Here is a 23,815-nt window from a genome sequence, read left to right on the forward strand (position 1 = left end):
TCCCCATTAAATAAAGTCAGAATTGCAAATATAAACCTGAAATTCTAACTTTTTTCTCATAATTGCGAGTTTATATCACAATTCTGACATTTTTCTCGCAATTGCGATTTATATCAGAATTCTGACTATTTTTTGCAAGTGCATTAATGCAAGAAAATCATATCTCGCAATAAATATCTCGAAATTCATTTTTTGCTTTTCAGATTTTCTCGTAATTGTGAGAAATAACATCAGAATTGCAAAATATAAACCTGAAATTTTTACATTTTTTCTTGCAATTGCGAGTTTATTTCTCAAAATTCTGAGGAAAAGTCTGAATTGTGAGATATAAGTTCGCAATTTCAATTTTAATTAAACAAGCTTCCATAGGTGTGTGTGCCAGCAAAATAAAAGCCCGACAGAGATGGGTGACGGACTGAAAAATAACATGTCACTAAGATGCCATTTCCAGTACCTCACCCGCCACAGTCTCGCAGGAAATTACATACATGAAGCTGTGTATCCCTCAGAACAATCCAGTAGCATCTAGAATAACAATAATCATCCTAATGACAACAACGCCACTGGTTTGAATTTGTTTTATTGATGACACCTTTGGTGTGTAATGCTGCGGTTATATCTGTAAGGTCTAATGAGAGAGTGACGGACAGACAGACAGGCAGGTACCACAGTATCTGTGATGAATATCAACACCAAACAGGAAACCAGTGTTATGTTGACAGCAAGAGTCCTGTTAGAGATTCTATTTGGCATGTGAAAAGAGCGAAGAAACTATTGGGAGATAAATAGTTACAGCTCATTGTTAAGTATACTATGAGAAAAAAATGGCCTGTTTTATTGTCTCTTTTGATTCATTTGTCAATCCAATTCGATGGAAAACTTCCAAATGGACTAAATGATCAAAGTGATGAATTTGGGACAAAATCTACAGAATTCTTTTACTAAATATGTGTTATTGCATAGTCAAACAAATTAGCATAAATCAAAGCAGCCAAAATATTTAATGAGGTGAATAATAACTGACTATTTGATGAATAAAACTCATGAATTCATCCACCGCAGGACGGAAACAGGAGGACAATTACAAACATATCTGTTTGTGTGACTCACAGCTAATGGTGTAATAAGGGAAATCTAGCTCAAATATATATAGATATTACCAGCTGGTGTCTATTATTTTGTACAAATAACTGGAAGTCGTTCTTATTAGTAGCTCGGAGTGAGTCGTGACGTTTGTGAGTTGGCATAGTGGCATAGTTTTAAAAAACAAACTATTGAGATATAAATATAGATATAGGTAAATAGAGATTCTCAATTTACTTCCTTGCTTGCTTGCTTTCTCTTTGTCTCTTAATGAATCACATCATGCGTTTTACATGTAATCATTCTCGTATTTGGTAAATGTGTAGAAGACATTGCAGTGTTTTATGCATTTGGTTTAGAAAAAAAAAAGAAAAAAAAGAATCGTCCTTTGGGGAATATAATCACTGAGAGCAGCATCTAAAGTAAACAGTAGCAGCAGTAAGATAATAAATAAATATAATAATAATAATAGCAGACAAAAATAACAAAGTTTCAAGGATAATGAACAAAACTGTAAGATGCTAAACAACACAAACTAAAAATAACCCTAAAAATAAAAATTGGTACATTGGTTCCAAAACGATTGAAAGCTTTTATGCAACGTCCAGCTAGCTCATAACACCGGGATCTATAAAACCACCAACACCTGTTACTCTCAGCCCTGAAATCTCATCAAACCTCTCAAAAATGAGCCAATACTTTCTATAAGACTTCACTGGAGACTTTCTTTCATACTTTCAAATGCCTTTTCCCTAATTTTCTCTCCCGTCCCATTATTTCCTCCGCAACATTAATCACTCTTTCTTCAGTCCCTTATATAACACCATACTCCCTGTCTCAACGTACCATCACCCTCTAAATCTTTCTTTGCTGATTTTAGTCTTATTTTCCCCTCCTCACACTCAGTCTAGCAGTGATTTGGCTTCTTAAAGCAGTGAATCTCGAACTCTACAGCTTTGGTTGTGAAAGTCGCTGAACATCTTCAGCGTGACCCTTGAGCAGGTGCTGAAATCCTCTGAGAACAACAGCTTGGCAGGAAAAAAGCAGTGCTGTGTCAAAAAAAAAAAATGCTTTGGTTTGCAGGAACTCAAATACTCATGGGAAAGAGAACGGTGAAGAGATTGAAATAATGAACGGTTGTCTGGGTAGATGAGTCGGGTGATAAAAGCAGAAATGTTCTACTCACAAAAAGAGATGTTTTATATTCTTGTGGAGGAAACGCTTGAAACAACCTGCAAAAAGTCCCCCGCTTGTCTCTGAGTGACTCTGACAACATCTCTCATGTTTGCTTTTGGTGACTTTGATTGTGGTTTCATCCTCAGACACTCCAAGACACAGCTAAATCCTGTTAAAAATCCCCATTTCTAACACTTGTCTTCCTGAGATGTGCATTGTTAGGACTTTACAAACTCTGGGCTAATTTTTTTGTGTTTTATCTAGTGATAGACCGATACATAGTGCAAAATTTGGCAATTTTGAGATTATCGCCATTGGCTGATGGACAGAATTCTTTCTAGATATCAGCATCGCCAGTAGAAGTGAAGTGTGTAATTTGTGCAGGACTACCATTAACGGAATTGCACAAATAATGATGTTATTGATAAACGGTATAATAATGGCTGGGTGAGGCTGCTCAAACAAACACAAACAGCTCATTTATAGATATTTTGGCATTTTAAATTGGGATAAGACGTATTGTAACATCGAGAAAATGATACACTTCACCTTTAAAAACACCCTTATCGGTCAACCACTAGTTTTTTCTTAATATACAATCTTCTTTATTAGCCAATATATCTATTTCCATACATGAAAGTCCAGGCCAAACTAGTTATAAAAATCTAAACATCAAGGATTAGAAGTTCTACCACTAAGAATCACTAACGCTTTAAGTACGTGTTACCATCACTGAAATGTCAGCCGATTTCTGCTAGCATAGAAAAGAACACTTCTAGAAAACATCATTTATGATATATCACGCAGCTATTATCTCGCTAGTTTCTATTTGCTTGGATTTAATTAATGGCTGTGAACAGAAGATGTACTTGAACCGTACAGGAAAGCGAAGAACTAGGACTGATAAACGGATAACACACACTCACACACACACACACACCATTGCACAGTGTTGTTCGACTACTCTGTTCAGTCCCTGAGTAAGGGGCTACGGAGGACCTCATGACGTGCGGATTTGGAAGTGAACTAAATAGACTGTACACTTACTCTTGTGGCTAATCTTTATATGACGGTCAATGCGCGGAGGTTTAGTGAAACAGTGTTACTGCAAATGTGCGTGCGCGCGTGTGTCACAGTGAGCGTGTTAGACTGCAACCTGTAATGGTCCATCCTGTTCAATGGGTGGATGAGAAGGACAAAAATATTTCAGATTTACATCAAACCTGCCCAGGATTGTCTGTCGATCAGTCAAACTCCAAAATGAACATTCTAGCTTTTGTTTCTGCCATTCCTCCCCTCTCAATCGGTCCATTTCCACTCCATCCTGTCTTTTTCGTTTACGTAATTTACATTTCAAACCTGTCCATCCGTGTCTCTAAATCAACTTCTCAACATCGCATCATTCTTTCTCTGCCGTTCTCCGCCTGGCTACCTGCTGAAGAGAGAGTGGAGCTGGTGATGGTTGAAGCACTGGCTGCTGCGAGGAGACTCTGTGCGCTCCATCACCGTCAGGAACCAGCCCGCCACGTCTACCTCGGACACCTCGTAACGACGGATAAAACTGTGTTCCTAAAGAAAAACAAGACCACCAGCGTGAACAAATGATCAGAACATGATACTGAACTGAGCACTACAGCTAATGCTCAAGTTACAGGCGTGATTGAGACTTACAAGCAGCTTGTGGTATTTTGGCCTTTTTCTGTGATCCTTTGTGAGGCTGCAGAGATAAAGAAAATTAAGATCTGTGCACAACTCTCACACAACTGACCCATACGGGTGCTAAAACTTTGTTATGTTTATGTAACTGTATGGGGTGTACCAGTCTTTGACGAAGGACTGAAAGTCAGGGGAAAAGCCCATGCCGAGAGGAAGGACTGGTGGGTCCTCTTGCAGAACTTTGGTGAGAACCTCAAAGTCTGTTTTGCAGTTCTTGTAAGGAAACTGTCCCGTGGCTAGCTCCACCTACAGGCGGGGAGGAATATACATAATCACTTTTAGTTATTCAAGTAGATTGTGTTTTGAAATACAGCTCTTTAATTACATTTACAAAACAGTCCAAAACTTTGGGGGTTGGTAAGATTTGTACGTTTTTTGTTTTTTTTTACAAGAAGTTTCTTATACTCAACAATGCTGCGTTTATTTGGTCAAAGTTACAGTAAAACATTAATATTGTGAAATATTTTTGTATTTTAAAATAACCGTTTTGCATTTTAATATATTTTAAAAAGTAATTTATTCCTGAGATGACAAAGTTGAATTTTCAGCATCATTACTTCAGTCTTCAGTGTCACATTCTCTTATGAAAGAAATGTCTTTACTATCATTCCTTCCTGACGAGGTAAACGAGGGTCGGCTGAACAAAATGTAGGAAGAAGAACTCACCAGAGAAATGCCAAGACTCCAGACGTCAGCTCTGATGTCATAATCTGGCTTACTGGGGTCTGGAGGGTCTATTCTCTCAGGCTAAACAAACAAAAACACAAGAGATGAATGTTTGAATGCATGATGCATAATATGGAAAAGGCTGCCACTGAGTAAAACAGTAATTCCCCCATTTTGTTCAACTTTTGCTTTGATGACAGCAGGATTAGCGATACTACAAATACTGCAGAACTTTATATATACACATTTCAAATTTTACCCCATAATGTTACTTTGTTACAGATTTTTCAAAATCCTTTAAGACTTTGAAATCCCAATGTGTGCTCACCGCCATGTATGCAGCACATCCGGCGCTGCGAGTCTTGGCCTTAGAATCCACAAGTCGGCCACTAATGCCAAAATCACACAGTTTGATCTGCCCTTTGTCATCCAACAGGATATTAGATGGCTTCACGTCTCGGTGAATGACACCGTGTTTCTCTTTCAGATAAAGCAGAGCCTTCACAATCTACATACAAACAGAAAAAGTGTGAGATGAAAAAGAATCTGAGAGTTTCAACTTGCAAACAGACCAATATCTAACCAATAATAGAAGTCATTCTGAATCAGGTGCATTTAAAACGAAGTCTTACGGCCACGGTCATCTTTCCCAGAATGGCCTCTGGTATGGGCCCCTGGATCCTCTTCTTCAGCTTCTCTGCACACGTCCCCATTAGTTCCATGGCGATGAACACATCCGTCTACCGAGAAAGAGACACCTTTAAATAATTCAATATATTTAAAGTGCCCCATTTATGCTATTTTAATGGTTCCTAATTTGGTAATTGGGTTGTAATTCCAGTAAGATTCAGTCTCTCTAAACCCCTCCTTTCTACGAGCCTACCCTGCTCTGATTAGTCACACGGACCAGTCTGTTGTGATTGGTCGACCGCTTACAGTGTGTGTCATAACCAAAATGACTATTACCATATCTGAATTTGTCCTCTGGAGGCTTCCTCAACGCTTGATACACAGTTATACGAACGATGGTCATGGTTTGCTCCTTATCAATTCCACCACATCCTCATCTTTTTGAAGAGTATGGAAAGATGATTCACAGCGCAGAAAACAGCGCCTTCTCGACATTTGGAAAACACAACCCAAACTCTTCCAGGCCTCCGCTACAAATACAGTGTTTGAAGGTGGGTCAAAGTAGACGTCGTTTATGGGCAGCCAATGAAGACCATAGACAGGCATTATGCAAATTTGTGAAATTGTTACGCAGGTATGTAACAGGAAGTGAGACTGGAATTACTGACGACTTGTTTCAGCAGTTCAGAATCGATTCTTTCTTTTTTAGGAGACAATAACTTTATTTGTCGTACACTTTGATGATTGAAACTTTGAAGACCTTTTACATTCACAAACAACTATATTACACACTGCATGAAATGTAATATTTGAAAAAGAATTAGCTCCAAAACTCTGGAACAGTCTTCCTAGCCTTGTTCGGGAAGCAGACTCACACTGTCAGTTTAAATCTAGACTAAAAACACATCTCTTTAACCTGGCATACACATACATAACAACATTATCATATTTCTATCATTCAAATCCATTTAAGGATTATTAGGCTGCATAAATTAGGTCAACCGGGAACACGTCCTATAACACCAGATGTTCTTGTTACATCGTAAGATGAATGGCATCTACGCTAATATTAGCCTGTCTGTCTCATCCCGGGGTTACCGTAGTCAGCCGGATCCGGGTCGTATCCAGATCAGATGGTGGACCTGCACCTAGACACGACCTCATGGCAGCCCTGAATGTCAGCAGAGACCGTGTCTACTAGAACAATCCCCTGTGAAGACCTTGTCGACACGACAGCCGTCGGCACAGATCCTCAGCAAAGACCTCAAGAACCAGACAAGTCCTCTGCACAGACCCCAATGGGCGGCTTCGTCTCCATACCAGCGTGATGAATCCCATCTTCAAGCAGAAGGAACTGAATGAAATATTTTGAATGCTACCGATCCACAATCTGACTTCTGATGCAGCCTGAATCATAATCACACCGTGTTCGTTCGTTGGCCAGAGGAGAACTGACCCCTGGTTTCTCCCAAGGTTTTTTTTCTCCATTTCTGTCACCTGATGGAGTTTGGGTTCCTTGCCACTGTCACCTCTGGCTTGCTTAGTTGGGGACACTTAATATTCAGCAATATTACTGATTTGACAGCACAGACACTATTGGATGAAAACTCAACTTAGCTGGATGATGATGACGACGACGACATCACTGTTTTCTGCAGATCTGCTTTATAACTCAAATGAACTTATTTCATAAATGATGCACTTTACACAGTTACTGAACTGACTTCAATTGAATAATGACTGTTTACGGTTGTCTTATTAGAGCAGAAGAAATTAATTCTGTTTGCATAATTTTCCTGTTTATCACTGTAAAGCTGCTTTGAAACAACCTGCATAGTATAAAGCGATATATAAATAAAGGTGACTTGACACTCACATTGGTGACTATTGCTCCATAGCACTGAATGATGTACGGACAGTCATGACTCTTCAACACAACGTCCAGATCCATGAGGATTCTCTTATTCTCGTCTTTATTACCCGTCCTCCTCATTTGCTGCACAGAAAAACAGGGGAACACAATCAAACACTACTAGAACAACACCAGTGATGTAATTAGTAAACAGTAATTACTCCTGCCTTAACTGCTGCTTTAATGACTCAGTAATTACAAGGAAAGATCAAGAAGACAAACACATGGATATACAAACTCCATCCAAAAAATAATATTTTCTGGAATTTCTTTTGGCTTTAGCACAATGACAACATAAATGGCAATTATTAGAATTTTTTATCTCACACCTACTATTTTTCTCAGTAAAAATCTTAAGTTTGAGTCTTAAAATAGATGTTTTATAATTTAGGAATGAGGTCCCTCGCAAAGGCATCATCATATTTAGGGGTCCTTGATCAAAAAGTTTGAAAACTCCTGGTTTAATCCCATCCAGGAAAAGACTAACTTTGCATTATCAGTAGTGATGGGAGAAACAAAGCTTTTCGAAACTTTGATTCGCAAAATGATTCACTGTTTTGAAGCGTTCGAAACGCCTTTTACCTTTAAAAAAAAAAAAAGTAATTAGCGACCGTTTCATTTAAGGTGTAATCTATTAAATTACCAAATCATCTAATACCACTAAATATGAAGTGTCTCCATAATATGTGTTATTTTATTAAATCGTAAAGCTTTTTTAGTTAGTTTTTTGGAGAGCTTGGTTAATCAGACCAGTAAGACACTTTTATCTACAACTCTTCCTTTTTGTTACACAAATGTGTCATTAAATGTTCACAGAGATCATCGCCCCCTCTAGCGATAAACCATTGAAATTTAGCAACGTTTCGAAATAGTTATGACGTACCGAAGCCTCGTTTACTGAAATCCCGTGACTATGGCAGTTTTATACATGCTCCAAATCAATGGTTCGAAGCAAATGATCCGCAAAGGTTTCGAAGCTTCACGAAGGGTTCGCAAAGTGCCCATCACTAATCATCAGCCACAACAGATCTAGCAGAGAAACCGTGCGCTGAACTGACCTTGACAGCGATGACATGGCCAGTCTTCTTAAAGCGAACTTTAAACACCTGTCCACAGGTTCCACTGCCGATCTCCCCCTCACTGATCAGATCCGTCACCTCTGCAGGGTAACGCTGGAGAACACACACACACACACGAGGTCGGGCACTTTTCCCACTTTCAATATCGTCAGGATCTATAAAGACAGACTCTGACTGGTGGCTCACCTGTCCGTCAATCTTCAGATATCCGGTTTGTTTCATGATTTCCTGAAGCTTTTGATCGATTTCAGCACTGAAGATAAAACCATAAGCAACAGATTAACACACCTTTACTTTCTTAAAATGAGAACTGAGCACACTACACTATGCTGAGCATGTGACGTACTTCTCTAGGCTCTTCTGTAGGCAGTAGGGTGGGGTGGGAAGCGTGAGCATTTGTCGGGGTCTGCTAGGGTACGAGGGGTGTTGAGGAGAGCTTTCTGAAGAGGATGAGCGACTTCCTCCATCGTTGGCCAATGGTAACTGTAAAGCTGTAAAGACAGAACAGAAGGTTGGAACGATTGGGAGAATGGACAGAAGACAGCAAGTCAGTGACCGTCAATTGATTACAGGGGCAAATGTTCACGACGGACCCTAATTTAAGAGCCTCAGGTCTGAGGGTCCAGAATCTGACAGCTGATCCAGATTCTCTCTGAGGTCTATTTTACCTCCTCATAGTACAGTAGACTACTAAAAATTGGGGGTAACGTGAAGGAAAAGTGTCAAACTGCAACATGCTTATTTTTAAATGCCATTCTTCATTTTCTTTATTAATATAATATATTAAAAGCTTTCTTCATTGAAAATATAACATCAATAATACATTATTATATAAATTATTAAATAATACAAATAAAATAATGTGTTTTCTAATAGTTATTGTTGGAATTACAACTAGTGTAATAAAAAATTAAATTGATTTGTTCAAATAATTATTATTGTTATAATAATATACAAATATAAAATCAAACATACTTGTTACAGTATCTAATAAAATAATTATTGTTATATAATAATATAAAAACAAAATAAATTTGTTTTCTAACAATTTGATCTTGTTGATGTTATTAAAGATAACAAACATAAGATGTTTGTCTCATAATAATAATAATTATTATAAATTAAATGTATGTTTATTATCATATATAATAACAAAACATAACAATAACAGATTTGACAATAATATTAACAACAACCATTTTTTCTAATAAAAATAAAAATATTAATCATCTTTTGAAATATGACCTGGGCATTTCTTGACAGGTTTTGTGAGATTCACTACATCTTGATTGTGAGTTGTGGAGCACATTTTGGGTCAATGTTTAATTAGTCCATGGAAAACCAGTCAAAGTCTGTTTTACGGTCTTAAAAAGACATTTGTGACAATTTAAAATCCTGAGGAAATATCAATCACACAAAGACAGTAATAACTGTCCATGTCATGCCGAGATCAGACACACTCACACACAGAAGTGACAAAGGCTGCCAAACAGTGAAAACCAGCCATTGGAGTTAGTGTTAGCATTCCCAGCATGCACCGGGGCAGAGTCTTATGAGAGACAAGCAGAAGTCACCACCGGGTGACATTTGGCATTCGCTCACAAAACCGTGCAAAACGAAACAATTGATACATTTTCTATATGTTGTTTGAGCATAGAAACGACACTGCTTTTTCAGGGTTTGACAAATAAAGAGGAAAAGGAGGAAGGGATAACCGTTGAACTTCTGATTCCTCCTCAGAAAAACCTGTTCATGGGAGAGAATCGGTTAGCTTGGGTTAGTCAGTGAGGTCAAGCAATTCAGTGCAGAAACACCTGCTGGACACACACATACAGGCGACTACGTGGCCGTAATTCACATCTGTGCAGAAAACAGAGCCGAAGACGTCTCTTCCGGAAAGAACGGACAAAGAGCTGAGAGACAGGAGAGGCCAGACAAGCTCAAACCCAACAGTTACTGAACACAGAACACCCTGTCGAGTGCCGCCATAGCTGTGTGTTTGTGTGTGTGTGTGGAGGTGTTCACTCAGTCGGGCCGTGCAGTTATAGCCAACAACATGCACAATGTCTGATCTTCCAACAAAACAAGTTAATCCTACACACAGGTCTCACACTCACACCACACACACACGCTCGCAGATCCCTTTTCATGTTCAGGTGGGAAAAGGAAATGAGAGAAGGAATTAAAGAAAGGAAGATGATTTTTGAATATAGACAAAGTGAACAAAAATAGAATGAGATTTCAGCACTGAAAGAAAAAAATTATGTTTTCTTGAAATATATATCATGCACTTGATGAAATTATAGAAACTGTTTATGTAAATGAGATTAACGAAAGAAAACCAACATGAGATTAAAATGGACCCTATTTAAGTGTGGGGTGAGGAGGATGTTGTTGTTGTTTTTAAAGAAATTAATAGTTTTATTCAGCAAGAATGCATTAAATTGATCAAAAGTGACAGTAAACATTTATAATGTTAAAAAAAAGCTTTCAAAATGCTGTTCTTTTAAACTTTCTACTCAAAGAATAGATGTATCCTGGAATTCACAAAAATATTAGGCAGCACAACTGTATTTAACATTGATCATTATTAAAGATATGTTTCTTGAGCATCAAATCATCATATTAGACTGGTTTCTGAAGGATCATGTGACACTAAAGACTGGAGTAATGATGCTGAATATTCTGATTTAATCACAGGAATAAATTACCTTTTAAAATACAATGAAACAGAAAACAGCTATTTTAAGCTGTAATAATATATATATATATATATATATATATATATATATATATATATATATATATATATATATTTTTTTTTTTTTTTTTTTTTTTTTTTTTATCTGTGTTTTGAGCATAGGCTACTTTCAAAAACATGTTTCTTAAACTTCAGAAGTGATTGTAATTTATTATGAAATGAATTAAAGGTAAATCCAGTAATGTTTAAATGTATTTAATTTAACACATCCACTTTTAATGTAAATATTATATTGCTTAAACTCTGCTCAATAGCAGCACACAGAAAATTAGCTAAATTAAGATATCGTATTTTGCTTCCATGCAAAATTGCAAACTTATTCTGAATGGGACATAAAAACAACATAACCCAGAGGACAACACATTTTTTTTCTGTTTCTAAAACAACTTTCCTTGTCAGCTGATGTCTCCAACCACCTTTCTTTTTACTGATAAATAAAATCAAGTCCTTTCCTGCATCCTGCATTTATTCTTGATGTTTCATGTCACACTACGAAAGTAAAAAGGCTGGTAAATGCCATTTCATGTAGACTTTTAGAAAGAGAGCGTGAGAAAGAGACTTAGAAGAGAAAGAGGGAAAGAAAGAATGATAGTTGGCAGAATATAAAAAAAAAATGGAGAGGAGAGAAAGAGAAGAGAGCAAAAGAGAGATGATGTAGTGAATGTAACCTGCAAGGTAAAGAGAGAGAAGGAGAGAGAGGGTGATGCAGCGTGATGATGGTGATGATGATGATGATGATGATGGTACCTGCGCGCTGGGAGGGAGCTGGAGCTGGACTGAGCTGGATCACGATGACTAGATACAGAGGAGAAAAAATACACACACACACTCATTACTAAAAGCCCACACACACCTACAGGAATCACTCTGTCCTCTCTTCAAATGTTATGATTCACCGGCTTCAACACGAGCACACATCACCAAGCCTATTTAATACTGACACCACCTAAACAAAACACACATCCAGATAATGACAGAATCCGATATGGGGGAAAAATCTGTTAGTTAAGCCGAATGGGTTTAAATATGGTCATTTTTCTTTCATCTGAGAAAGCACTACACACTTTTTGGTATCTGAAACCATGATCAATTAAAGGGATATTCTACCAAAAAATGTAATTGTCACCCTAATGTAGTGCTGTTGTATGCTAAAAAAATAAAAAAGATCTCTCGATATTTTCTGGGATTTTGACGATATTTTGCCTCTTCCACAGAAGAAAGAAAAAGTCATACAGTTTTAGTCCGACATGGTGGGGTGTAAATCATAACAATTTTAATTTTTGGGTGATCTGTCCCTTTAAATTGATCATTAGTCCAGTGGTTCCCAAACTATTTCTGCCAGGCGTCCCTTTTGTAGAGAAAAATATATTCAAACCCCCCACTTACATGCACCCATAAATACACTCTCAGACATGACCTTGCTTGCAAAATCCTATAGGATTTATTAGAAATACTATAATAAATACAGTACTACAACTTCAATGGGCTTCTATTTGTGTTCGTGATGTGAAGTCTATAAGTGCCGTCTCAACTTCGGCTTCATACTGTCAGAAGCTAAAATTTTGAGGCACACAACACACTGTGGTCGCTCTTCATTACCCACCGTTGTACTGGTGAATCCCAGGGCAAGATATTGCCCCTTGTCTTGAGGCGGTATACATTGGACTGTATACACTTCTTCAATCGTGCCATCTAGTTGTCTGTTATTCAACGACAACCGCTACAACCGATAACAGGCCACTCAAACGGGTATTGTGAGTAATCTTGAGGTAATAAAATATATCAAATTCACATTTTGTTCTCATTTACTTATGTTGCAAGTAGACACATAAGCAGCGGGTTAATTTCGCAGTGGGGTCTTGTCTCACCCTGAAGAGCGTAACAATCTGCTGACTGTACACTATCCCTTAGTCTTAGGCTGCATCCGAAAAACGCATACTACCCTGCTATATAGTAGACAAAAAACAGTATGTGACAAAAGTAGTATGTCAGAATTCACAGTACTAATAAAAGATACAGGCATAATGTCCCCGGATGACACTTGTTCGGGCGAGATTCTGAAGAGTGCATACGATGGACGGGACACTTTACTTTCCCAGCTTCAGCTTCCAAGGCTGTAAGCAATTGTAAACACACAGTTAACACTGTCGTCGGTTTTACCATACGAGTTCGAGCCCGAGTCGGATTCTGAAAAGCGGAAGATCAAGCAGATCGATAGGAACGAACCAACTTTGCAAGTACGCCTTGAGACAGTGGAAAGTAGTCTTTGTATATAGCCGGCGTTTTACTCTCCCAGGTTCAGGTCAGGAAGCCGTCCTCTGTAAAATGTGCTGTGCACAAGCAAAATTTTGGGTTGTACCGCTCAAGAAAAGCTTTAGAACTCAATATTAACCTCTGATTCCTAATTTCATCCATTTTCAGAAGGCCAAACAAAGCGGTTTTGCTTTCGCTCCAGGAATTAGTTTACACAGACATGCTGTCTAGTGTCTACCCACTTCAGTTACTGTCTATGACCATGTAACAGCATCAAGAGAATAAATTATTTCTGCATATTATAAATACACAAGCTGACAATCTGAACGTGTTTATGATTAGGGTAAAAAAGAGCCAGCACAAGACAACAATTGACAGCAATAGTGAGTGTACAGGAAAGTAATGTACTGGGACATCAGCACATCAAATTAAACACAATTTCAGTGAATATTTCTGTGTGGGGGAAGTTTGGGAACAGATAGCCTATATCACTTCACTCTCGCAGGAAAACAAGCAAATCTTTCACATAAAATGAATGTTAAAATACTTGAAATGATCTGAAATACACTCCTAACATGATCCCTTCGTATCTATAAAAACCACTACAACGTGGCCATGGTTTCAAGACAATTCTCTTACAGACAAAAGCTTAAGACGTTAAATTATAAAGGAGAAACAAAACATGTATTTTCTCATTCTCTAAATACAGACCAGTGACAGACTCAAGAGAAACACCAAACCAGCAATTCACAACAACAAATCTGCCATGACTGATGACTTTACAACACTAAACACCAACAGCATCTCTAAATGATGGTATTCCCACTGATACTGTGTGAGAAGAACAGACAAGAAAAATCTGACAGACAAACAAACACACAGATAAAAAGACAAAACAGTCTTTCAGACAGATAGAAGAGAATCAGACAGACATTCAGTGAGAATGATATGCGAGTATCAGGGCCTGCTAAACAACTAACGTTAGCCGCCAGGCTAATGCTAGTGAGCTGACTGCCAGATATTTTTATTTTTTTATTTATTTTAAAGAACATATCCGTAGTAAACAATTTGAAGTACAAAACCCTGGTAAACAGAATCCCCCAGACCTTTAACAGCGAATCCTAAAAGTAAATGTGAGTGAGGTGTCAGGATTTTATCGGTTTGTTTATATCATGTAGAAGGTATTTCATCTCTCCGTCGTTATGATCAATCACGCGTTCACTCTCTCAAACACTCACTTGGCCTCGGGCGCGTCCGCTGCGGGCTCATGTCGATGTTCAGGTCGATTCGTTTGCGGGCTTCTTTATTTTCCTGCTTGAGTTTCTCCTCGATTCGGGAGAGTCTCTGCTCCAGCGACGACATCTTGAAAACTTCAGCGGCCCCATCAAGCGCCGCGACTCACTGCTCTCTAGCGGCGCTGTTGAGGAAACACACCGCGCCTTCACAACCGCCCTCTAGCGACCAATGAGGAAAACCGAGCCGAGGCCAAATAGTTTATATTTCACAGCCACATTTATATATAAAATTAGCTCCCACGGGCACGGACACACAAAAATAATACGAATAACTAATCATATAAAACACAATAACTATTCATATTTTTTGTTTATGTATCCAGAAGAATATTCTTACTTTTCATCAATGTCTTTTTAAATGTACACTTTATTTTATAATTATATATTTTTTTACTGTTCCTGGTACTTTTTCCTGACATTTTATTGAATTGATGTTTAGGCAATATTGTTTGTAACCTAGCTGCTTAAAGGTAGGGTAGGTGATTTGCTCCAGAAAATTATTTTTGTTAGTCTGACTCTCTTCACATAGCAATCACTAAGTTAAGTGGTCTAAATGTATTAATATATATATATATATATATATATATATATATATATATATATATATATATATATATATATATTGTCTGTGGAAGGCATATGATCATAAAATATTCATCCAATCAGTGCATTCGGTCCGAATGCAAAGGTATGATGTCCTACCTGCATGTCAACATATACCTCAGATCACCCACTTGGTAGACATCACAGTCATCAGCGCGGCTCATGCTATGCAGAGTTAGACAGACTTCAGTCCCTGAGCTCCATCCGCAACCGAAACAGTAGCCACCATCAGTTCCTCCTGAACCAAAACAACGAGCTTATGCTGCATTCATGCCATAACTGCTGTAATTTGGAAGAGATGGAAACCTAGCTGTGACGTTATCCTCGGAGCGGTTCATGACTCAAAATGATGCAATTCAATGGCAACACTATCAATACCAAAATTAATCTGCAGCAGTCTGATGGTACAGGTTAGTGCTCTTCAAGTTACGTTAAAGGTTGTATCAGCGATAGTTGATTTTTAGATAGTTGATAGTGTTTTGCGCTTGTGCACGGCTGCACGCGAAGTCGGAGAACACGAGCGCAAAACCTCACGACACCCACCCCCTGTCGGTGATTGGTTGGAACACTATTTATTTTGGTTTTGAGTGGTTGGTGAAACCAATTGTTTTTGTGTGCAGATCTCACGCGTCTTTTTGACGGCCTGCTTATGGGGTGGGCAGCTAGCGGATCGTTAGGAAAGATTAGATGAATGTGATCATTTATGTTTGGGCCTGAAATCGCTGATACAACCTTTAATTATTATTGTAATGTTATGTGCTTTGAGACGTGAGGTAGTTTAACGCCGTCTCTCGGCTTGTGATACTTTGCAGACTCTGCTGTGTGCGTTCATGTGTTTTGAAGGAGTGGCTTTGGAGACGCTCTGAAGGGAGGGTGGGATCTCATGCTTTCAAAGCTAACTTGCTATTGCTAGGCGCTCCAAAAATTGCCTTCCCTACCTTTAACCAGAGTCATAGAGAGAGAGAGTTGCGACACTCCCATAGACCTCCGTTGTAAATAATGGCGGCGCTTTTAACCGCCTACTTCCGGGATATGAAGATCGGAATAGTTCCAAACACTGTCATTTGGGCGTTGGACACCATTCACTTACATTGCTGCGCGTCGAGTTGTTCCAGAGTTAAGTTGCCGAAATATCGACCTCTTTTGAATTGTCAACTGTCTATATTGTATCAGAGGCCCTTTGCGATGCTTATACTGGTCTTCATTTGTACATGCACAGCGTAATTATTTATATTTTATGTTGGTTGTTTCAACCAATTTTCAAGCACTGCCTGCTAGCTAACGTTAGTTAGCTAGCGCGACTTCGTCAGCTAAGAGTTCGGTAATGAATCGCTACCACCTTTATAGCAACTTTTATTTAATTTAATTTTTTGGGATATACTAACTTTTCATTATGTTATTATTGTCTTGAGTGAAGCGGCTTGTGAGAACAATGCTGGACCTTTAGGATTGTTATGGCCATCACCAGTCCTGTCTGTTTCATGGATCACCTGCCCCTGGTTTTTGTTTTTCTTGTTCACACACACAAGCACACATTTTTGTTGTCTGTTATTGTTTAATAAAAAATATTTTATTTGAAAACCTTCATTTGTATCAGCCATGCTTAAATTCGTTTTTAATCTGTTATAGTTTTGATAATGTGTATGGCTTAATCTTAAAATAATATTCTTAGTCTTAACATGATTATGTTTCACGTTGTGGTCCTGGGGGTGGCCACTTTCATCAGAAGAAGTGAGCTAGCTTCTAAGCGAATTCTGAACGGACCGCCACGGCAGACCTCTTTGCGTGATCACAAAGGTAGGCTAATGGCTAAATCTAAATTTATAAGCAAAATCACGGGAATCAATAGCCTAATACAGCCCAGTTGTGCTAAAATAAATATCATGAGACGTCCATCATCAGATGAATGATATGGAAAAGTTAAGTTAGAGCCGCTAAAGCCAGTGCTACTACCCATGCGAACATGAACACTAAGCTTTTCCCTCCAAAAATATAGCTTAAAACTTATCTCCAAATGCAAAACTGACATTAACAAAATGCAATAATGCAATAACAGCTGAAAAAGTACTTGGGTGTGTGTTTTATTTTATATTTACCGTTCAATAATGCAATCGCTGCTGTCTGTCCCATAGAAGAACATGACAGCCAGCGTACGTTTTGGAACTATTGGGGCTTACATGAACCACGTGACAGCCATAGCGGCGACATCAAAGAGTGTCGCAACTCTCTCTCTCCATGGCTCTGCCTTTAACATAACCTTGCCCCTAGCGGCCACTGTGGGTAACAGCAACACTCAAAGTTAGTCCATGTATAATTCAGGATAGTCTGTAAAACAATTTATGGATAACACAATAACACAAACACATGATCATCTCGACAACAGTTTTATAAATACAACTCATGTAATAGGTTTGATGGATTGTATAATTGTACAGAACATGCATTGGTCTGCAGTCAGACACAAAGGAGGAAATATGTTGTTAAATGATACAAAAGTGTTCATTTGCAAACATTTTATGTATATGTTTGACATGATAGGGCTGCAGTTTTGCTACACATTTTTTCACAGTGTGCATCTTTTATTTTTTGGCTTCATCCGTGTGTGTGTGTGTGTAATCAAATGCTTTAAAAAAAATCAAAAACAATTTAATCATCAGCTCCTTGCAAATAACAGATATGACATGGTGTGTCATTCGCACAAACGGTCTAATAAAAACTGCACATAATGTTTCAAAGGCATCAAAATAGCTCTGAGGTAATAAAGGGTGAAAAACCAGAACTAACACACAACAGTCACTAGTTGCCAGTCATTCACATCATAGCTAAAATAAACAACAGATAGAATTTTCTATTGAAAAGAGATCTATTTAAAAACATTAATGAAATAGAAAAAAAGTATCTGTTAATTGAGTCCATAGTCTTTAAACAAAAGTGGTTTTATACCCTTTTGCTCAGATTCATCATAGCATCGAACTAATGTTAAAAAATGTTTACAGGTGTACTTTCAGTGACAAAGTCAGTGATTGGAGCTTGTGAAAATATTCAAACAAACATTCTTTCTCCTTTACTCCAGTACAATAATCACATTCAAAAGATACAATATTTGAGTCCACAAAGAACTTGTTAGGTCTGAATATAAATGATCTGTCCTTTTATCACATGACACTTGATTAGCATACTCTAGTTTTACATATGCTATTGTAAATGACATAAATTCATTTTTCAGACAAGACAATTCTCCCATGCGTGTAACATGATCCACTCTCAGCCTGAGAATACAAAAAAGACTCAGGCAACCAAGAAAAACAAGAGCGGGGGGAGGGGGAGGGGGCACCCGGGGCAGGGCTAACAGGAACATCTTTAAGGCATTTTGTTCAAATCAACCTTACATGAGAGGTTTATTTGTTTTTGTACAAATTCATAAAGGTAGCCATACTAAAAGTGCACTTAATGAAGGGGACCAAGCTGTCTTCAAACCGTGCTGCTCTCTTAAATCTCAATATGCTTGACTTGAAGATGAATATTTTGGTGTGATATAGCCAGAATGGACAAATGTAAAGAGGCTTTAACTCATTAACCACTAACTGCAAGAGCAAGTACACATTCATTAATGTTCAAGCTTAAATTAGCCTAATTAGATAATCCTGCTCTCAACGTAACGCTCTTTTTCCATCTAATGCCACAGTGTCTGCAGAGATGCGTCTCTTAAACGAGTTCCTTTGGGTTCCTGGTCCACGTCATGTCAATGAAAATTATCCAGTTCTTCCTGTTTGAATGTAGACTGGGTAAACCCAGCCCGATCTGCCGGCGGTTTGATTTCGCCCTGCAGCTCAGGCTGGAAACCTGTACATTCTTCTATCCTGCTTCCCGTTACAAATTTGCGGGGACTGATCACAAACTGGCTTATCCACCTGGCGCACTATTGGTGGGTTTAATCCAATCCGATTCCTTTTAACCTCTTGACGATGCTCAATGGCTACTTTAGTTTAGCAAACAAATCGCTCGAGTGGGTGTAAATACCACTTACTTTCATGTTTGTTTTTTTGCACAACCTGCAAAAATCACTGGATGCCATTGCTGCTTCTGCAAACCGCTGATCAATGCTACAAACCAACACGTTTGTAGACACATTTCCTGCCTGGAGTTTTCGCTGCAAAGTACTGGATCGTTGGTCTTATTGGTTGAAGGACTATCCAATTGCGTACAGAGTCATTTGAACTTTGCCCGTTGAAAATACAGAGCAGACTCCCCAGACTAATGTTCAATCTTAAAAGATTGAGCTTGGTCTGGTGATAGCCAGACTAGTTTGAATGGACATTGTTTGAGAAAGATTTTTGTAGATGTTACCAGTTGGTTCCTCAGAGGTCATGAAAGATACTTTTCTTCCCTAAATGTCAGAATGAACAGAGTGCATTTTCCAACATGCTCTTGTTCGTATTTTCACAAAAGTTCACAGAGATGCTTCTGTGTGGCATTTATTGATTTGCTTCAAGTTTTAAAATAGATCATCAGATTGTCTTCGATAAGACAATATGCATTTTCCAAAAACAGATGTGACACTTGAAGACAAACCAACAATTTCAACAGGTTTAACGGTGCACTCTTTTAAAAAATTCAGCCCTAAAGAATTAAATATTACTTTTGAATAATGTTTAAAATGATGATGGGATGAGCACTCTAGTCTTATCAGTAGCCTAATAAAAGCTGTTTTATCCCACATGAAGAGGGTCCCCTGATGGGGGGCGCCATTTTGAGATCACATGACCTCAACACCCATTTCAGTAACACACCTGTTATTGGACACTTTCATTAGTAGAATAAATGAATCATGGCCGACTGCGAATAATGCATTTCTACAATTGCATTGATAACCGAACACTTACTTTTACTAGTGTGATGCTTCATCCAAACCACTAGGTGTCAGTGTGAGTCGAAGCGCAACATTAATAAAAAGATTGAGTGCACCTTTAAACCTGTTTCTAATGGTTTTCCAGAGCTTTCTCTCTTCCCTCACAGTGTTCACAGGTCCAGCTCATTCACAATTCACTTAAATTGGCCACTCTTGTCCTCATCGTCACTGAGTCACGGAGCAGATATGTCTCTCAACGGCATTGTCACAGTGAAGACGCTCTCAGCAGAGATCAGAGACATAGTCAAAGTCTCGGAAGCTGTCCTGATCCTTCCTCGAGAGCACCCGCGGTTCACGAGGCGGAGTGAGATTCGCCGCTTCTGTTGTGAATTCCTCATCAAAGTTGCTGACATCTTCTTTTCCTCCGATAGACGGAAGGAAGGGAGGAGGGAGTTTACGGAGGAGAAGAGCCTCCCAGTCCATATTCTGAGGGAAAATAGAGGAGCACAAGATGTTTGTTATTTTTCTTATTGTGGCACTTTGTGTTAGAAGTATATCTATGAGCATATAATTAGAATATAAAAAATGCAAACCAAAAAATGCAAATGCAGCACCAAAAAAAAAATTCATAACTTGAATTTAAGCCAATAACTTTTTTCTTGTTACGGCTGAAAAAAAAGATAAATCGTTGATATAAAAATTTCTATACTATAACTTAAATTAATCATTAAAACTAAAATAATTAAACAAAAAATACTATTTAAATGTTACAAGTGAATTTAGGCTTCACAACATTATAATGTACAGCAGGGGTTCCCAAACTTTTCTTCAAACTTAAATTAAAATATTTACTTGAAGTACCCCCTGAGATTTTAAGGCAATACTTCAATAATTTAATGACACATTTTAATTTTCACAGTTCTCCAATATTGATAATATTAATAGTTATTATTAGTTTTAATTAGTTTCTACGTTATAAAATCGAAGACAGAAATATTACTGTTGTAAATTACAATTGTACTGTAAAACTGTTTTTTTTATATTTGATAATTATAATAATGAAATGTGCTCAGACTATACAGTTATTTCATTCAATTGCAACCTTTGATTTGATAATCGCACTAAGCTATATCACTATTATCATGCAGTCTAATTTATTTACTTAAATTTTTATATTCAATATAATTAATTATTAGATTATCATCAACTCACAAACCCTTGTTTGGGAAAGCCTGATGTACAGTATGAAGAGAGGGATTTTTATTTTGAGATTTGCTAAAGTTCACATTTTAAATAATCAGTGTTTTATAGATTAAAAATCTTTCCCACCCTGAAGAAAGGTTGTTTCTTAACATCCTCTGCATCTTTCTCACTGGAGCCCAGTCGTCTTTCTGGATTTCTCCTTAGTAACTGTATAAAACAATATGCAAAATCAAACTCTATTCTTACATCAAATTAAATGAAGAAAATCATGAGATTCAGCAGGGCATCTCCGCAGCTCTAAATGAATAAAAGAAAGATCTGTTTACCCTCCTCAAGATGCCAATGGCCTCAGAGGAAAGAAACCGTGGGTATCGAACTTCATCGTTCACTATGCTGTCAAAAACCTCCTCTTCATCATCACCTGGAAATGGGGACTAGAAAGACCGTTTTAGATCAGACAGATGCCAACACTGTATGAACGTTTCAAAACATTTCAAAAGCTCAAATCTCTCACCTCTCCCACCAACATCTCGTATATAAGCACTCCGAGTCCCCACCAGTCCACGGCCCGCGTGTACGACGTGTCTGTTAGAACCTCTGGAGCCAGAAACTCTGGAGTCCCACAGAACGTACTGGTCCGGTCCCCAAAACCCATACCTGAGAAAGAGACAAAAATGTCTGACACATGTTCCTGGCTTCATACCAAGCCCAATCGACATGACCAGGCACATCAACAGAAACAAACAGTGAAAGAGAGAGAGAAGTCTTTTAAAGTCTTTACCTTCTTTACACAATCCAAAGTCGGCAATCTTTACGTAACCCTCTGTGTCAAGCAGCAAGTTGTCCAATTTAAGATCTCTGGAGAAGAAACACAAAAAATATATGAAATATAAAGTGCATTTAAAAAAATAATTTTGAAACAGCCAGAACATGTACTCACCGGTACACAATCTTGTTGTCATGTAAAAATTGAAGTCCTAAAACTACACAAGCAGAATAGAACCTGAAACACACACAAACACAAATTAAATTAGGCACTAAAAAGCTGGAAACTTTTTTTTTATATATTAATATTTTCTATCTTCTACCTTTAAATCTAAATATCACACAAATCCCTTTTCTAAGTCAATTAATAAAGTTGTTGTTTTTAAAGAAATTATTACTTTTATTCATCAGGGATGATTAAAATTTATCAAAATTGACAGAGATTTATAATGTTAGATTTCTATTTAAAATATAACATTATTAAAAAAAATCAGTTTTCATGAAAATAGTAAGCAGCACATTGACAACATTGATAATAACAATGATAAATGTTTCTTGAGCAGCAAATCAGCATATTATAATGCTTTCTGAAGGATCATGTGACACTGAAGACTGGAGTAATGATATAAATAGAAAACAGCTATTTTAAATTGTAATAATATTTCAGAATATTAGAGTTTTTACTGTATTTTTGATCAAATAAATGCAGCGTTGGTGAGCACAAGAGACTTCTTTCAAAAACACTTCAAAAATCTTTTGATTGACAGCTGATTTCAGGTTGTTTGATCCTTGTGGGGACATTTGATCCAGACAGTGTAGCCAAAACCTGAGAAAACATACACAGCCCGTGGCTCGGTGAAGACGTCTGTGTGTATGTGCATCATCAGGTCTCCGCCTGCCGTGTACTCCATGACAAAACACACATGTTCTGGGGTCTGGAAACATGCAAACAGGTTCACGAGGAACGGGTGTTGCGTACTGTTCACCGTCTCAAAAATGCGCTTCTCACACATCAAACTGAGGGAAAGACAGAAAGAGAGAGAGAAAGAAACAAGAATAAACGTCTGAAAAACTCAGATCCTAACGATTGCTAACGATGAGCAATTAATTGCTGATAATAATTGAATCCATAAAACGTATCGACGGTCGATTAAGCAATGTCATATTTAGAGTGTGTTGTTTTGAGGTGTGTGCGGCTCATGCGCAAAACAAATGCAGCACGAAGAAAAATGAAGCGAGCCCATAGTTGTGTATTCTAAATGTATTAATGTCTTAAAGTCATGTTTCAAATCAAGACTCATCAATCTGAGCGATTAAACCAATCCAAGCGCGCTCCAGCTGTGAAACAGTGTCCAATTGGTAAACATCATCCCACACACCACAGTTTCCATTGGTTGAACTATCAAATGACGTTGGAAAACACTGCGTCATGATCGCGAAATGATCGGATCCAGGAAGTCCTATAGCTTTAGCAAAGCAGCATGTCATGTCACTGATCTACGCATTGTCTTATGTTTGGGCTCATTCCAGACCACCTTCTCTAAATAAAGATATGTGATCTACTATGGTTTACTAATGTTTAGCGAAGTTACAAACAAAAACGTGGCGCAAAAAGCATGTGTAAACTGTTTACACGCGAGTCGGCAGCGCTTTTTCATAATACACAAATACTTAGTAGAGTTTGGTCTCTAAGTGAAACAAACATGCTTGTTGTATTCTGCTAATCGAGACATTTTTAACAATATATGACAGCTTTATCTTATGTACGATGATTTTTCAGATCACATTTTAATTTAAAGCAGTTATTTTTTCATGTCATCAAAT

General features: G+C 37.8%; 2 protein-coding genes across 5 annotated transcripts in view; both read right to left on the reverse strand.

The window, feature by feature from the left end:
* Positions 1 to 828: 828 nt before the first annotated feature.
* Positions 829 to 14,687, reverse strand: map2k7 (mitogen-activated protein kinase kinase 7). Of its 2 annotated transcripts, XM_082164727.1 has the most exons (12): positions 14,515 to 14,687; positions 11,771 to 11,818; positions 8,609 to 8,753; positions 8,449 to 8,515; positions 8,242 to 8,355; positions 7,148 to 7,267; positions 5,274 to 5,381; positions 4,970 to 5,149; positions 4,642 to 4,722; positions 4,079 to 4,221; positions 3,931 to 3,976; positions 829 to 3,828 (listed from the first exon to the last, which is right to left on the reverse strand). In XM_082164727.1, the coding sequence occupies exons 1-12, from the start codon at positions 14,636 to 14,638 to the stop codon at positions 3,688 to 3,690; spliced, it is 1,317 nt and encodes a 438-aa protein (XP_082020853.1). In that variant the 5' UTR covers positions 14,639 to 14,687; the 3' UTR covers positions 829 to 3,687. The 2 variants fall into 2 exon arrangements, with proteins under 2 accessions (XP_082020853.1, XP_082020854.1); XM_082164728.1 differs by lacking the exon at positions 11,771 to 11,818 and having other exon boundaries at positions 14,515 to 14,685.
* Positions 14,688 to 17,542: 2,855 nt separating this feature from the next.
* The window catches only part of pkn1a (protein kinase N1a), a 48,715-nt gene continuing 42,442 nt past the window's right edge, over positions 17,543 to 23,815 (reverse strand). For all 3 annotated transcript variants that reach the window (XM_082163511.1, XM_082163509.1, XM_082163510.1), the window contains exons 16-22: positions 22,832 to 23,008; positions 22,167 to 22,229; positions 22,008 to 22,084; positions 21,741 to 21,883; positions 21,553 to 21,660; positions 21,353 to 21,433; positions 17,543 to 20,509 (exon numbers count right to left, since the gene is read on the reverse strand). In XM_082163511.1, coding sequence (XP_082019637.1) covers positions 20,306 to 20,509; positions 21,353 to 21,433; positions 21,553 to 21,660; positions 21,741 to 21,883; positions 22,008 to 22,084; positions 22,167 to 22,229; positions 22,832 to 23,008 — 853 coding nt within the window. In that variant the 3' untranslated portion in view covers positions 17,543 to 20,305. The remainder of the gene's footprint in view (positions 20,510 to 21,352; positions 21,434 to 21,552; positions 21,661 to 21,740; positions 21,884 to 22,007; positions 22,085 to 22,166; positions 22,230 to 22,831; positions 23,009 to 23,815) is intronic.

The sequence above is a fragment of the Leuciscus leuciscus genome (genome assembly GCF_965113295.1).
Source record: "Leuciscus leuciscus genome assembly, chromosome: 3".
NCBI lineage: Eukaryota > Metazoa > Chordata > Actinopteri > Cypriniformes > Leuciscidae > Leuciscus > Leuciscus leuciscus.

Bases quoted from the DNA above. Each gene is read 5' to 3' on its own strand.
- map2k7 (XM_082164727.1), bottom strand. From the start codon at position 14,638: ATGTCGTCGCTGGAGCAGAGACTCTCCCGAATCGAGGAGAAACTCAAG. The intron at 7,268-8,241 runs GTCAGTTCAGCG...TTTTCTGTGCAG, and splicing joins GCCATGTCATCGCTGTCAAG to CAAATGAGGAGGACGGGTAA. The intron at 3,829-3,930 runs GTAAGTCTCAAT...GTTTTTCTTTAG, and splicing joins CAAAATACCACAAGCTGCTT to GAACACAGTTTTATCCGTCG.